Below are 17,100 nucleotides of genomic sequence, written 5' to 3'. Positions count from 1 at the left end.
TTTGAGGTTCATCCATATTGTTGCATGTATCAGAAATTCATTTTTATTATTGAATAACAGTCCTTTGTGTGAATATGCCACAGTCTTGTTTATTCATTGGTTGATGGATATTTTGGTTGTATGTAGTGTTTTGGTATTATGAATAAAGCAGCTATGAATATTTGTATACTAGTCTTTGGTGGACATATGTTTTTATTTCTCTTGGGTAAATTCCTAAGAGTGGAATTGTGGTACTATATGTTAAGTGTTTGTTTAACTTTATATAAAACTGTCAAACTGTTTCCAAAGTGGTTGTGCCGTTTTACATTCCCATCAGCAATGTGTGAGAGTTCTAGTCCTCCAAATCCTCACCATCATTTGATGGTGTTAGTCTTTTTAATTTCAACCATTTTAGTGTGTTTGAAGCAGATTTCTTTGTGGTTCTCTTTTTAAAAATTAACTTTATTGATAATAAAATGAACCCCTTTTAAGTGTACAATTTGATGAGTTTCGACAGATGTAAGTACCTACATTACTACCACCACCACAGTCATTATCCCTAAATTTCCCTATTGTCCCTTCCATACCATTCCCCACTGATCCTAAGGAATCCTTTATCTATCTGCCTTCTTTAACTAGAGATTAAAATAGTCTTTCCTAGAGTAACACATACCCGAAATCATATAGTATTTTCTCATGTCTGACTTCATTCATTTAGCATAATGTTTTTGAGATGTACCCATGTAGTTGAATGTATCTGTAGTATGTTCCTTTTTATTGCTGAGTAGTGTTCCATTGCACCCAGACACTGTGGTACACCCAAAACAACATTTACCTGTTGTTGGGCATTTGGGCTGCTTCTAGTTATTGGGTATTGTGATTAAAGCTGCCATGAATATTAGTATACAAGTCTTTGGGAAATATGTTTTTATTTCTTTTAGATAAATACTTAAAAGTAATATTGCTAGGTTATATGTTTACCTTTATATATAAAACAGTTTTGAAAGTGATTGTACAATATATGAGACTTCCTGTTGTTCAGTGTTATTGCCAAAACTTGTATCATCCTATTTAATTTTAGCCATTTTATTAGGTATGTGGTGGTCTCTTATCATGGTTTTAATTTGCATTTCTATGATGACTATTTAATGTGAACAGCTTTTTATATGCTTATTGGCTATTCATATATCTTTTTTTGAAAAGTTTCTGTTCAAATCTTTTGCCCATTTTCTTACTGACTTGTTTGTCATCTTATTGAGTTCTAAGAATTCTTTTTATATTCTGAATATAAATCCCTTCTTGGACATTTATACATAGCAAATACTTTTCCCAGTCCGTGACTTACCTTTTCATTTTCTTAGAGGTGTCTTTCAAAGAGCAAATTTTGAAATTCGTCATTTTTTTCTTTCATCTTTTGCCTAGCCTGTGTTGTCACGATTTCCCACTGTGTTTTCTTGGTGTCCTCATTTGTAAAATGAGGGGGTAATATGAGAGTTAAATGATCTAATATGAGTAAAGCACCTAGAGAATACATAGCACCTAGTAAAAACTGTATAATGTTAGCTACCTTTATTGTTACTACAACTCCTTTACTCAGAAGTTATCATTGAAGTTTTTGGATGCTGTCTGTACATCCCTGTCTCTTCTCCCTCCCCTCTCAAGATATCTCATTGGCATTTTCTTAAGGGGTCATTTGTTTAAAAATATAAAAAGACCAAAGCCAAGATTTTCTATATGTGTAGGGGATGATTTATATTAGATGCTGTAGTTTTCAAATTTTATTTATTTATTTATTTATTTATTTATTTATTTATTTCTGATGCTGTAGTTTTATAATCTACCAGTTTGCCATTTCCCTTCCCCCAAAAGGTCTAAAGCCCACCATGAGTGTCATGGTTTTCTCCTTCTGTTAAGGCTGAAGATAAGAATATTTCTTACAGCCACCTCTGACCTTGACTTCCACTATACTTTAAACATACCTCACATGTCTTCCAGTGGACTCTGAGAAATAACAATTCAGAGGGTGTTGTCAAGTTTTGCTAAAGAGAACTTAGAGGCTGGGATTCTAATTGTGGTAAATTAACTGATTAAAAATGTCATGGACATAATTAGCATAAAAGCAATAATAGTTATACCAAAATGGATTTTCATACTACCATAAACTAGGTCAAGGCAAGATACTGTTTTTTAAATATGTTGCAGTCTGCTGAAGATACACTGTAGTGTGTTTGAGTTGGTCCCAGAAATAGAAATATTGTGTTTATTCTCTGTTTCTTTGGCCAAATATTTAATCATTCCCTATTATTATATTCCTCTTTGTAGAATGAGAGATATAATATCTTCCTAGCCAAAAAAGAAAAACAAAAAACAAAAACAAATTAACAATGAGATTATTTACATTTAGCAAATGATACGTGGTTCTTATGTGGTCAGTATCATTTCTAGTCTATAATCTAGGTTTTTCTAAATCTAATCCCTTTTCTAAAGGTATCCCCTCTATCTGTGCTCTCCTGAGCCCTAGATCAGGTACCAGGCATACCCAAAGTCTAGCATGGTGCCTGGCAATGAATAGGCCTTTGGTAAGTTTGTTGAACCAAACTTTTAATTTTACCCTTTATTTCTTGAGTCTTTATTGTTTCCCTTTCCATGAATTCTCTTTGAACTCAAGAAATCACTATACTTTAAAAAAAAAAAAAAAAAGGAAAACAAAACCTTATCGAAGCCATTCTTCTTGCAGGTCCTATCTTTATACTTTTCATATTGTTTCAAGAATCAGTTTTACTTACTTTCTTATTTCCTTTGTATTTCTTAGCCTTTTATGATATAGTTTTTGCTAAAACTGTTTTCAAATATGTCTAACAGTCTCTTCTTAGGCCTCATTATATTAGACTATTTTCACATTTTTTATTTTGTCTAATCCCTCCTTATAGTACCTTCACTGTCTCTCTATGACATATTCCTGGTCCTTCCCTTTCTATCTAACCCTTCCATTTTTATTGTTTTGTTTTGTTTCTAGCTTTCTCTTCTCTTTTTTTTACATATATGAATTCCCTAAGATTCTTTGTCTCACTTTTCTTCACCAGAGAGTAAAGGAGGGAGGGAATTAAAGTATTTCTAGGGCTTCAAATAAGCAGGTGTTTTACTTAACCTGGCTCTGATTTTTAAAATTACTTTTTTGTCTCCTTTTGGATATTACCTGAACTTCTCATAGTAAAATTAATTGTTGAATGGATTTTTTTCCATGCTAGAAGACATGCTATGTTATGTCCATTAATATATCTGGTACATAGTTGGCAATTACAGTCATTCCTCGGTATCCGTGAGGGATCTCTTCCCGGTGCCCTGGGGATACCAAAGTCCACAGATGCTCAAGCTCAAGTCTCCGAGTGGTTCTGCATCCTCGGATTTAGCTAACTGTGGATTGTAGTACCGTCGAATGTATTTATTGAAAACAACAACAACAAACCAAATATTAGTGGACCTGTGTGTGGTTCAAACCTGTGTAGTTCGAGGGTCAACTGCAGTACATATTTGTGAAGTCAACAAATGATATCCTACTATTACCTCAAAGTTAACATTGTTCAAAGTCGAATTCATCTGAAATTTTCCTTTGCTTCTACATCTACCCATTATTCAGTGTCCATATCAAATGCTGTCCCTTTTCTGAAACTTTCCTTAATCCTCACAGTCAAAAAGCACTCTCCCTATCCTATATTTCTTTAGCAAATCATACTTTTATTGTATCTTCATTCTGAATTACATTTTACTTATTTATGTACAGAGTTTATTATGTACATAAGGTTGAGGTCAGGGATTAACATTCTATCCCAAAGCAAATACATTATTTAAAATAATATAAGATCTTAGAAGAGGAAAAGGGTTGAAAGTGAAGGCGTGGGGACTTCCTTGGTGGTCCAGTGGGTAAGACTATGCACTCCCAATGTGGGGGGCCTGGGTTCGATCCCTGGTCGGGGAACTAGATCCTGCATGCATACCGCAACTAAGAGTGCACATGCTGAAACTAAGGAGTCCACAACTAAGAGTCCGCATGCCGCAACTAAGACATGGCACAGCCAAAATAAATAAATAAATAAATATTTAAAAAAGAAAGAGGAGGTGTGTCCTGGTACCTTCTGAATAGTATTGCCCCCTTCCCCATCTTGCTACTTTTCATTTACCCTTCAGTCTTAGTTGAGACATTATTTCATCCAGGAAGCTTTCTGTGAGCCTTAAGTAAGTCTCCACTGTGCTGCTTTTCTTTGTACTCCTCTAGCATCATTCATTTAGCAAGTGATTATTGAGTGCCTTTTATATACTGGCATTGTGCCAGGCAGCAGGAATAAAGTGGTGAACAAAATTGATATCATCTCTTGCATCATGGAGACTACAGTCTAGTGAGAAAGGCAGACATAAAACAAATAATCACCAAATAAGTAATTATCAATTGCTATGAAGAAAAAGTACAGAGTTCTTTGTGAGAGTAAACCTATTGGGGGGGGGGGTGTTGATCGGAGAAGAATTTTTGGAAAAAGTATATCTAACAAAAACATCAATTATGATGATTGAGATTCAGCCAGACAAAGAATAGGGAAAAGGGCATTCCATGCAGATATAGTATCTTAAAAGGCCCTAAGAAATAAACAAAAAACTTGATGCCTTTAAGGAACAAAAAGGCAGGGCCATTTTGGCTGAAAATGTAGTATTTACTCATACAGATGAGGAAACTGAGGCTCAGGGAGGTTCAATGAGTATAGAATATATACTAAGGTCATCAAAGTAATAAATGGGAGAATCTAGATTGAAATTTTGGACTTTATAAATTCTTAGTGTTCTTTCCATTATACCTTGGCATTCCCTAGTGAAAATTTGAACAAAATCTTTCCAAACTCTGGTATTTTGTTTCTTTTCCAACATCATAGAATATTCTCTGACCATTTTCTATTTTTTAACAAAGAAGATATTTGTATGTGGAACCATTGCCGTCAACAGAAAAGGGATAATTGACCTGGCACCAGGCAGGGATGCTTCTATTGAATTTGTGGCTTTGAAAACTGATTTTAGCATTTCCTTGACTCTAAGGATTTCTGAGCCTCCAGAGTTGTCAGGGTTCTGTGGTATCCACTGTCTTTAATAATCTGTGGATTTCTTTGATTTTTGCCAGTGAAGCATTAAAACTTTCAAAATTCATAGCGTCTTACACTCTACGTTGTTTCCATTCAACAGTATAACTTTGTAAACTTGACCTACCTCTGGCAAATATTTAAGTTAGTGTTTCACAAAATACACAAACTCCTTTTTGCAGTTGATCTCCACACAGCTGATAAAACATCCAAGTGTTAGCTTCCCCCCTCCTCCCATTTTGATGTGGATGTGGATGGGAAAGGGGAGGGAAGAAGTTGTTATGATGCAAAGGCAAAGTTGGAAGAGTCATTATTTTCCTCCAGAGAATCTTTATTACACTGTAATGACGTACCCACAATCCAGGAAGTAACAGCCTGTTTGCTTAGTAGCCTTCAAAAATGTCCAAATCATGGCACATGTGTTTACCTATGTTCTAGGTAATTGGTGACTTGTTAGCTTAGAGACCAATTTCAGGAGTGTTTTATTTAAGGAGACTCCCCCAGGGATGCTCTTGCTCCTTTTGTAACCTGATGTAATTGTGGTGTGTTTATCAAAGACCTTTTGATACATTTTTTCCTTCTAAGTATTCTTTTCTTTAAGAATAATGATTGTAGCACAACACAATGAATTTAATTCCTGAGTTAATTTTAAAATTCGTATTGGCATTTTTCATTTGTGATTTTATATCTTGCTTCTCTCAATCTGAGGAAGGAAATAATGTTAAAAGATTACTTTAAGGTACTGATTTTACTTGTTCTAACACCCTTAAACATTGGTTTTGTGGGTGTTTTGCTTGAATGAGGACTGTGGAATTAAGCTTTTTATGACTCAAGATTTGGGGATATTAGATGCCAAATGTATGTTTTTTAAATTATCTAAAACATAGTTTTATTATAGAGAGGGAGAAAAACATTTAATGGAGAATATTTTTTATCACTAAGGAAACACTTATTATTTTGTTTAAAATTTCAAAGTATACTTATTTTCCTTTACAGTGTTTTCCACCCCACTCCACTCCACCCCTGAGCATTTTTCTGTTTCTTTAAATGTCTTCTCTGTTTTTTGTTTGCAGGCAGCTATCAATGGTGTAATACCCCAGGAAAATGGCATTCTGAGAAGGTATGTTATAAGGTACTCAGTAGTAAAATGAGAATTTAGTAAAGCAAAAAAGAGAGAGTTGTTAATTTTTTTGGTTTCACTTTTTGATAGAGCACTTTGTGATGATCTTTGATGTATAAGTTCATTAATACAGTTATTCTTCTTTCAGACATTTTTATTAGTCATATTAATTTCCTAAAGTCTCCAGTGTCTAACTGTATAATGTTATTTCAGATAGGGTGATACCACTTTTAAATGTGATTTTATTTTATTTTTAAGGAAACTTTTCAAGGTCATCTTCTAATTCATAAGATGGAAGGAACTGAATCCTTTAAACTGTTAGTAGTGAGAAAATGAGACATGTCTCAGGAACTCCAGAGCATGGTTATCATCTAACTATACAGGCTTTATCTTCAACCTTACTAATTCTTTTTTTTTTCTCCCTTTGGTTTCTAAATTAAATTTATGTTAATTTGCAACAATTTGAGTAAGTCCTTAATAATGAAACTTCCCAGAGCACTGAGCTGTTTTACCTGAAGTATATGGTGTTAACATGTGGAATAGTCTTCCTGGTTTTGTCATTGCCAGAAGGTAAAATTGGAAGATGATGCCAAGAGAACTATAGTAGTTACAAAATAATTCCTTAAATTAAAAATAAATTCATAACTTTTCTTAAAATTGGAGACTGGTTCTGGATTAAAAGAGCACATTATAAAGTCATAGGAGGTAAAACCATTCTCCCTTACAAGTGTGGTTTAATTACTTGATATGCCCCCCCCATCCCCCCCTGCAGTTCAAACTTTGGCTTGAATTTTGGTGGCTGGGATTTCTAAGTCACTGAAGCATGATCTGCTAAGTGCAGATGAGGCAAACAGAAACAGCAGACTACGAATGAGATTGTTTTGGAGAGGAAGAAAAGTGCTGTTGCAAAAACATCAAAAAATTTACCATGAACTGCAAAATGTGCTGTACTTTATAGGAAACTGTGTATATTTAGAAAGGAAGAAAAATTCTGTTTGGTACCTACCACCCTTAGTGATTAATGGTTTTTAGGTGAAAGCAATGATAAACAGACCTATTCTCCACTTTTTCTTTTTTGAAAACTGCCAGAATTTCATCCAGAGTAAATGTGGCTGATTTCCAGAGTCTGTACCAAATTTTCTGTGTTGGTTTGTTTTTTGTTTTTTGTTTTTTTTTGGTCAGAAGCATTCAGTTCTATTGAAGACCTTGTCTAGAAAGCAAGCCAGATGATTACAAAAACTTCCTTCAAGATTATTTTTTTCCTTGCTTTAGAAGGTTTTAGACTGCTAAATATGGCTTCCGTTTTATTCTTGAGTAAATGTTATTCCACTTTTTGTGCTCAAATTTTTGCTTGCTAAACCCTTGTGGATTCAGCTGCTAGGTTCTGAGTACATAATCGGATATATCTTACAATTAATAGTATTTGCTATGGGTGAACTGTAGAAATTCCCTCATCCCTGGAAACATCCCATCTCTCCTGTCACAGAAGATACTTTTTGGTTAATATATTTTATAGCTAGAGATTCAGTAGGGAATTGATTTCTAATAAGGTTACTATAATATTTGGGGTTTAACTTTCATCAGAATGGGTTTTTGTTTGTTTTGTTTGCTTGGTAAAGGAATGAATCATATGTCCACAAAAGAAAGTAATAGTTTTCAACTATTTCCTTCCTAACTTTGTTCTTTAGTTTTGAAATCACCGTGGATTTGACAGAACTGAAAATTACTCTTATATGTCTACTGACCAGAAAGGAAAGAGGGCTCTTTGTACTTTCTCATAGATTTAACACTGAAAGTGGAAGACACAATGCTGGGAATGGTATATGTAGGCAGTTTAAAAGGATCTTTGTTTTGTGTGTTTGATATTTGTAGTAAGTTGATTATAGTATGTGAAGACAACTAACTCTTAATTTGTCAGTTTATACCTTAGCAGAGAAAAGAGCTACCAAAAAGAGTTGTTTTTTTTTTTTTAATATGAATTATTTTTGGAGGGAGAAGAACCTAATCTCTGCGCTTTATAGCTTTTCTTGAAATCAGATGTTTATGTGAATTCAAAAGTGGGAATTTGTTTTTTTTAATGTGCCCATAAGTTCAAGGCAAAGAAACTAACTTTTTTAAATACTTAAGGCACTGTGCTGGGTATTTGATATGGTTTTCTTTATTAATACCCATTAAAACCCTTAAGAAATAAATGCTCATATTTCATAGATGAGGAAATTCAAGATTAGAGAATTTATAGATTCACTGAAGGCCACAAATATAGTAGCTGGTGAAGTCTGGATTTTCTCATTTTAAAAACCATGCTCTTTCTTTTATATCACTCTGTCCTCTTCAAGGTCAGTAACCCAGGCATGTCACAACTTTTAAGATTTTTTCCTTTGGGTAAAGAAGTTGAAATTTAATACACGTATATAACATCTTTCTTCCACAGCTTTGTTTTAACAGTTATTATTTTACTTGTAGGCAAGTAAAGGCATTTTACAGGTAGAGAGAATAAGGCATGAAGTGACTTGGTTCAGATGATACAGCATGATGTTGATGAGTCAGTAAGCAAGTCTTCCATCTCATCTTCCAAGGCTTATTTCACTAGACAATACATTGCTAATACAGCATATTTATAAGGTGTAAAAATATGCAGTCATAATCTAAATCATTCATTTAGTCATAAGCAAACATCAAGTATGTACATGTATATTTACTACATCTTGTTGTAATATTTTATTTATTCAGGATATTGTCCATAGCCTTTTAAAAAATTATTTTTTGGAGAAGGCTATTGTTAGAAAGGAGCACTAATGAATTACTTGTATTAGTAGAGAGTAGATGCTATGTTTTATAAAAATTTTATGAATTAATAGTGTAATTTTACTCATTGACTAAGTGGGTGGTATTTATCAACTCATTTATTTTATGATCCAGACAGATATACTGTATATTTCTTTGTCTATTGTTTAATTCATTGAGGAAACCTAGCGAAGACAGGTTTGTTTTCAAATCTTGAGCATTATTATAATAGCTTTCAGAATATATAAGTGCTGAGGTTTTCTGATTTAGAAAATGTCCGTTTTGGCCAGTTAGTCTTTATTTATTGTCTTTTCTGATACCCATTTAAAAAATCTGATCTTTTTCTAGAGACAAATTTATCTTTTTTTTTTTTTTTTTTTTTTTTTTTTTTTGCATTACGTGGGCTTCTCACTGCTGTGGCCTCTCCCGTTGCGGAGCACAGGCTCCGGACGCGCAGGCCCAGCAGCCATGGCTCACGGGCCCAGCCGCTCCGCGGCATGTGGGATCTTCCCAGACCGGGGCACGAACCCGTGTCCCCTGCATCGGCAGGCGGACTCTCAACCACTGCGCTACCAGGGAAGCCCAAATTTATCTTTAAGACACATTTTTTTTGCACCTAGAGGTTTTACCATGGGATGGACTTTTAAAAATTGAAATAAACAAGTGCAGAGTTTCTGTTTACTTTGCTTTGTTCACTGTCTTCCAAGGATCTGTGTGGTTTGTAGAGGAAAGTTGAGTAAGGATAAAAACACTCCTTTAGTTGAAGTTTAGATCTAAAATAGATTTCTCCATAGAGTTTGCCTTACCACCCAGTGTCTTTTTTTTCCCTCTTTCTTTTAAATTATTAATTAACTTGAAAAGATTAGTGAGAAGGTTAAATTATAGGATGGTAGTCTTCATAGATGAAAAATCTTAAAAACAGTTTTTTGTTGACTCAACAGTTTTGGATGCCTTTGCACTCTTTGGATATCAGTGAACATTAGTCACAACTAACAAAATCATTCATTAACTGGTAATCTCTTTTCCTCTCTCTCTCTCTCTCTCTTTTTTTTCTTTTGATTGCTAGTAAAAAAAACTAATGTAAATTCATTATTTTTGTTGATCTCGAAATAGAGTAATTATAGCTAATGAGAAGAATTTCAAGAGATAGCTTTAAAAAAATCCTCTTTGTGGCTGAGAAACATACCAAAGAGCGTGCTCTGATTAGAAATATTAAACTATCTTCTAGAATTAGGGTTTGGTAAAGGGAAAAAAAGCACCACACTAGCACCTCTTTCAAAAAAGAGGGGATTTCATATAGGGAATGAGTTACACAGATATATAGTAGGTTGAAAGAGCAGTAATGACTGCAGGAAACAACTGGACCATCAGGCCCACATGGGGGTGGGTTCTGCTGGTCGATGAGGAAGGGAGCCTAGGACAGGAGGAGACTTAAAGCTGAGAAGGGTGGGCAGAGCCGGGACTGTATGGGGCAGATCCATGGCACCCACTCCAGGAAGCCTGCTCTAGGACAGACCTGCCCAGAAGAGGCCCCTATTGACCATCAAAGGGCACAAGGTCACTCCTGGTACTGGAGGAAAAAAGGAAAGAGCTTGGGAGAGGTTGAAGTTAGCAGAACCTTGGAGCTCAGAGGAAGGGCCCTAGGAACTTGGCCCCAGACACATGAGAAAGAAGTCCTGCTTGGCTGATACTGGTATTTCTGACAGGATGCAGAGGCTTGTTTCAAAGTATTGAAAGAAAATAGAAGCTAACTTCAGTGGTTGATATTGAAACAAAGTGGGTGTCATTGTTACGGTGTTGTTACTGCTAGGGTAACGTTGATAGGATCAGTGTGTAAACTATAAGAAGAGAATTTTGTCTGTGTCTGTGTGCGTACACGTGTGCTGTTACTGTCCTTGTTTCTGTTATGATCATAAAGCCATGGTTGATATTTACCAGTTTCTTCCACTATTTATTCTATATTCCCTCTGCCAGTGCCTCAGATAGTCAAGGTTCTCTGCTTCATGGGACATCTCAAACATTCATTCTTGAAGAGTTAGAATCCTCAGTGGACTTACCCTTTTTAAAAAATTGGTTGTAGTTTCCCATTAACTCTTAATTTTGGACATACCCTAGAAAATAGTCCATTGCATAGCAACAACCTGACTTTTTTTCCTTGGTAATCAAGACCAGCTAGTACCTCCTCCTTTGCTAGTTGATTCAGTAGCATGAGGAGTATAAAATGGCCAACTGGCATTCTCAAATTCTAATACAGTGGAAGTACTGTGGAAACATTACATCCTGTCATCTCTGAACCATCAGAGCCCAAATTTGCAGGAAGCAAAAATTTGGTAAGTTATTAGGCATAAAAAGGGGAACCCTTACCATGACTTAATTCCCATACTCATTTTTTTCCTGGCAATATGAGATATATCACTGTGTTTTGGTCATTGATATAAAGAATATACCACATCCTTTAAGGTGGAGCCCCAAGCTTTGATGATATTCTCTCCCAACCTGTGGCATAACTATCTTCACCATTACACTGTTCAGTCGAGCTAGGTGATTCTGGGTAATGGTATACACCAGTGATACCAGTGCTGCACTTCTCTTACTGTGAAATGAGTTCCTTGGTTAGAACCAGTGTTGTGTGGGAAGCCATAGATCAATAAGGCATTCCCTAAATCCATAAATGGTGGTGCTGGCAGAAGCATTGCTGTCAGGGGAGTCAATTTCATATTCAGAAAAGTGTCTTTTTAGGTAAGAACAGATCACTGCCCCCTCCATTATAGAAATGATCCATTACCAGACCCTTGAGGAATGGGGCAGTATTGAGAGCTCCTTATTGGTCTCTGTTGTTTGCAGTTTAGGCACTCAGTTTCCTTAGCCAGATTCAGACTTGGTGAGGGTAAGTTGATGCTGTTGTGCCTATGCCTAACCTCTATCCCTATTGGCATGGCCACATTGTACATTAATGCATTGAGTAGTCCTGGGGTAGTAAGGGAATAAGCTAACTGACATCAACAGAACAATGTCATCTTATCCATATTGAGAGCCTTTTTTTTTTTTTTTAAGTGGATAGCTTGTAGATAGCAGTCACCCCATGACATATATTCACATTTTGTGTTCATTCTAAATGCTCCATTTCCAATCCTCTTCCCCAGACTTGTGTGTCAGCCAATTTTCTTTTTATTCTTTCCAAGTTCTGATCAGCTGGGCAACCCATTGACTATTGCCCGTGATTCAATGTACATTTGTATCTCAGGTTATTTCTCCTTCTAAATGAAGTGGTCAACCTGTGGTACAACCTTAAGTTCTCCCCACTGGGAGGCTTTTCTTTCACTACTGTCTTTCAGGGATATCTTTGATTGGGATTGTAATGTTTCAGCAGTCTGTTTTTGGTTGGTACCAGCATATTATACATAACCATTTTTTCCTTTCCCAGTCCAAATGTTTTTCTTTCTCAGTTAGCTTAGATATCTCTTAGGCACTGATGAGAAATACCAGGTGCAGCAGCCAGCCATGTACCGTAATATGCTTCTGACTCCTGGACCCCAAAACTTCACCATGGTGAAGGCCTCTGCATTTTCGTGGTGTGTATCTCCTAATCTCTAGCATGCATGTATCTTACCAAAGCATCTAAGTACTTGCTACTTTTGCTCTTCAGGACCAATCTACATTGCCATCACTATAATGTTTTGTGGAATACCTGGGTTATCAAGATCTGTCCAGGCTAGATTATTATGCCAAAGAGCAAGAGAGTTGTTATAATCTTCAGGAAAATATAGTGAAGGTATATTGTTTACCCTGCTGAGAGGAAACAAAATGCTTGTCATGGTGCTTGCAAATTAAAATAGAGGGGAAAAAAGTCTATGCAAGTTTAGTTGCTTCCTGTTGTCTCCTCCTACATAATAACCCTAATTCCATGAATTAGGAAGTCAATATGAGCTATCTATCGGGATCTGGGGAAAAAACTACAGGGTAGGTTGAATAGATTGAATGAACACTGTATGACTGGATTTAGGCCAAAACCTCATTTACCACCATAACTTCCATTTTTGTATCCCCAGGAATTAGTATTAGAGTTAGCATCTAGTAATCCCCTAAAGCTCTAGATATTTTCCTTTTTTCAGTACACAAACCCCTAGTAAATGGCTACAGGTCTCTTAGGGGAATTCTTAGAGGAAAATTTACAGTGCACATATGTGGCTCTGTTGCATTGTCTTTGGGGGACCAAGGACTTTGTGTTTGGCAACTGGGAGTGACTGTGACCCTCCATTATAGTTATAGAAGTTAGGATCTAGGCTGCCAGATCTAGGTTTCTGTTGTTTATAGATCAAGTAATATTTTAGTCAACTGACTTTTCATTTTGTTTCTTAGAAGTACCAAGTTCAGTAAAGCACTACTAAAGGTCTCTGCAGGTTGAAATCTTCTGATTGCCACATTTTGTCCATGCTGTCCGTTAACATCATTGCTCCCTCCTTTTTCTTGTTAAGCTCTGCCATTTGACCTATGCATTCTGGGATCTCATCATGCCTATTAGGGAGTCTTTTTCAGTGGCGTCATCTCCCCATGTTATTCCCAACCCACAGAAGACAGCCACTACAGATTTTTTCAAGGATGTAGATTCCCTCACTAATGTATTTTTCAGTGCTTTAGTGCGGTGTTCTCTGGGACCTCATGGATTATGTAGTAGGTGGATGTGTATAATATATTCAGGTTGTACATGGTTAATCCACTTTAGCATTCATATTTTTCTAAGCATCTGGATTTCTTCTACATTTTGCCAGGAAAGTTTGGGCATTTCCTCCTCATTAAATGTAGACTCCTTTGGGATTTAAGTTTCATTCAGTCGACAAGGAAACTATTAGAAGTACTTACAACTGCTTAAGCAAATATATTATATTTGGCCCTATTCAAACTCTTTTGGTCAAACTCACTTAAAATTCATTTCTACAACTATTCCCTAGGTTTTTGCTGATATAATTTATCAAAATATTATAATTACTTTTGGATATAAGCTGTCTTTTCTCAGTTAAGACATCGTACTTATTTTCTTGGAACATGCCTACATCTTATTTTAGAGGTAATAAGGAATGGTGGAGGTAGGTTTTGAGAATAGACATCCCCCTTCAAGGCAACTGTCTCAGGTAAGAGTATTCATAGTTTTTAAGCAAGAGGCTAATCTTCTCAGTCATGGGAGGAGGAGCTGTTTCTGCTTACAGAAGAGGCTCAGAGAGACTCCAGGGGTTCAAGATTCCAACATTCATCTGAATCCACTCAGGTGTCCCCATTTCACATCTTAGGTTCTCACTCCTTCCACAACAGTGCCTTAACTTTCACAAAAGAGACGTAGAAAGTATGTATATTCAACTTTCACTGTAAGTATGCAAGCTGCAAAATTAAATTTTGAGTCCCATTAGGAAGATCATACCTGTGGTTACAAGAAATAAGAAACTCTTTTTAAAGTGCCACTTCAGAAACTCTGTAACTTTCTTGTCATGAATTGAACTGAAATTTTAAAACCCCAAGTGTGTCATTTTATTCTGTAAGCTCCCTTTAGAGTCAGAAGCAGCCTGCTCATAGTCCTTGTCGTCATTACTACCACCATAATGGTCAGGTCAGATAGTCATTTGGTTCCCTTCGGCACTTGTTTCAATAATGATAATTAATCATTATGCCAATGCATGGCTTGGATCACTAGTATCCCATTTTCCATTGGCAAGGAGCTCAGCAGTGCATTGAAGGTCAGGGCCATAATCAAGCCAGTTCCTGAATCCTTTGTTTCCTGGGACACCTCCATTATCAAGAAAATGAAACCACACTAGGGTATTTTTAACAGGGGATTTAATGTAGGATTGGTTACACAGGTGTGGAAGACTAGAAGAGCAAAAAAGTAAAACTGAAGTAACCTAGATATAATAACTGCTTCAGGAAGTTACTGCTTGAAGGTGTAGGGAACAAAGGGATTAACAGAACTTTGAAACTCAGAGGAGCTCTTTGAAGCTGAGGATCAGACCTCTGTGGAATGTATACTGTCCAGCCATTAGTGATATCTCAGAGGGTATGACAAGAAGCTGGTTATAAGAGTGCTGAAAAAAGCAGGAGACTGAAAGCTGTAGGGTGATGCTGATTGAAATGCATGCAAACAGGAAGAAGGAAGTCTTTCCTCCCCTCCTCCTAACTACTAATCTCTACCTAGTATCCTCTATTTGACAAAGGTCTATCAGGAAACCATATGCCAAAGGAAAAATATAATTTTGTAGAATCCTAGCCCCTGCATTACAGAATAGACTAGAGAAGGATGAATTTGGAGTTAAGAAAACAATGTCAGTGACCAAACTGCTAATTAGCTGTTTTTCTTAGGTTCTGAGAAGTTGTGACAACATTTATATATGTGAAGTATTATTGCACAGATTCTGTTCATAGATGCCTAGAAAGCTCACTTTGGCTTCCAAACAGTGACATTCTTCCTGCTTTGGACATTTTCTCTGTTCTCATGTTTTCCTTCCCACATTACTTTCCTTGACTCTGACAACTGGGAGAATGAATAGTTTTTTGTCTTTGGATCAGTGATTAGAGTGTCTGAACTCTGGTGAGATCTAAGCTAGTCACTTTCAAACTTTTTTGACAAGACCTACAATGAGAAATATTTGCAGTCCAAAATACACATATTACAAATATGTCCCAGAATCAAAAGTTTTATGAAATAATACTTGGTCCTAACTATTTAGTGAAAGATACTGATAATTTCTATCCTATTCTATCCTATCCTATTCTTTTCTATTCTTAATCTTATTCTGATTGTATTCTTTAAAAGACTTACCACAACTCAATCAATTATGTAATCTATAATTTGATAAACACTGATCAAAGCAACAGTGTGAAGTAAATGTAAATATTCTCTCCTTCTTAATTGTATAAACAGTGCTTAACTTGGCAAGTTTTTGGTCATTTTTGTTGTTCCTATTCGGACCCTCAACACATTATTTTTCTTTAAATTCAGGATGAGAAGAAAGATATTTTAGAACTGAGCTTGTAGTTCTGGTGGTGGAGAAAAATTATACAATAATGATATTTAATGGGAGCATTTCTTATGTTTCCTCCCTCCCTACTTTTCCTACTGAGGGGGGGAAAAACAGTGACAGTATATATATGATAACTTAAGTCAGAGAAAAAAAAATCCAAATTCTTCATAATTATTTCTGTACTCATTAGTTTGTCAAATATTTGTATATCTTCTATGTATAAAATCTTGAACTCAGCAGATGATACAGCCATTAAAAACACAAATGTGAGCTTCATAATTATTGATAGTGGTGAGATGTTAGAACTAGTCTGAGGTAGTAAAACATGCTCTGAGTTGAAAAATACTCAATCTGAGATATGAAAGATAAATATAATTAGCTAGAAGAAAGATAGAATTTGGGGATGGGATGGGAAGGAAAGAATATTCTTAGAAGGAATAGTTTTTATGTTACCTCATAAAATAGGAAGGATCAAGGTAAGACAAAAAACAAAAGGCTGTTCTGGCTATTAGCATAGAGAGATGGAGATAGCATAGCACAAGATGACGATGGGAAGGTAGATAGGATTCAGATCATATAGGGCCTTGTACGCCACTTTGACCATTTATATGAAGAGCAAAGGGGAGTATAGAAGAAAATGATATGAAGACATTTGTCTTTAATTTCACTCTAGTGGTGGTATGGGATGAAATGCAGGGAGGTAAGGGTATGTATGGAGAGATTAGTTAGGCTATTGCATTAATCCGTGTAAGAGGTGACTGTGGCTTGGACTAGGGTAGCAGCTTCGGAGGGGAAAGGTAGATGACTTATCTAAAAGATATTTAGGAGGTAAAACTGAAAGGACTAGTTAGATGTGGGAGTTGAGAGAGAAAAAGAGGGCAAGGATAATGCCAGAGGTTTTTAGCTTGGGTAGCTAATATGTGGAATAAATGGGAAAATCAGGCTTGGGGAAACATTAATCGTTTAAACTTTGTCTATACTGGGTTTGAGGTTTGGGATCTTACTAAGTACTAGGCATTGTGCTAAGCTTTTCATACACATTATTTGATCTAATCCTTACAAATATAATTAATTTTCCTATTTTACAAAT

At 35.9% G+C, this 17,100-nt stretch overlaps 1 protein-coding gene across 2 annotated transcripts in view; it reads left to right on the top strand.

Moving 5' to 3' along the window:
* FAF1 (Fas associated factor 1) overlaps positions 1-17,100 on the top strand; it is a gene marked incomplete at its 5' end in the record, with an annotated part of 488,979 nt that overhangs the window by 166,899 nt on the left and 304,980 nt on the right. For both annotated transcript variants that reach the window (XM_079696859.1, XM_079696858.1), the window contains one exon: positions 6,173-6,219. In XM_079696859.1, coding sequence (XP_079552985.1) covers positions 6,173-6,219 — 47 coding nt within the window. The remainder of the gene's footprint in view (positions 1-6,172; positions 6,220-17,100) is intronic.

The sequence above is a fragment of the Hyperoodon ampullatus genome (genome assembly GCF_949752795.1).
Source record: "Hyperoodon ampullatus genome assembly, chromosome: 2".
NCBI lineage: Eukaryota > Metazoa > Chordata > Mammalia > Artiodactyla > Ziphiidae > Hyperoodon > Hyperoodon ampullatus.
This window is presented reverse-complemented; position numbering and strand designations above follow the sequence as displayed.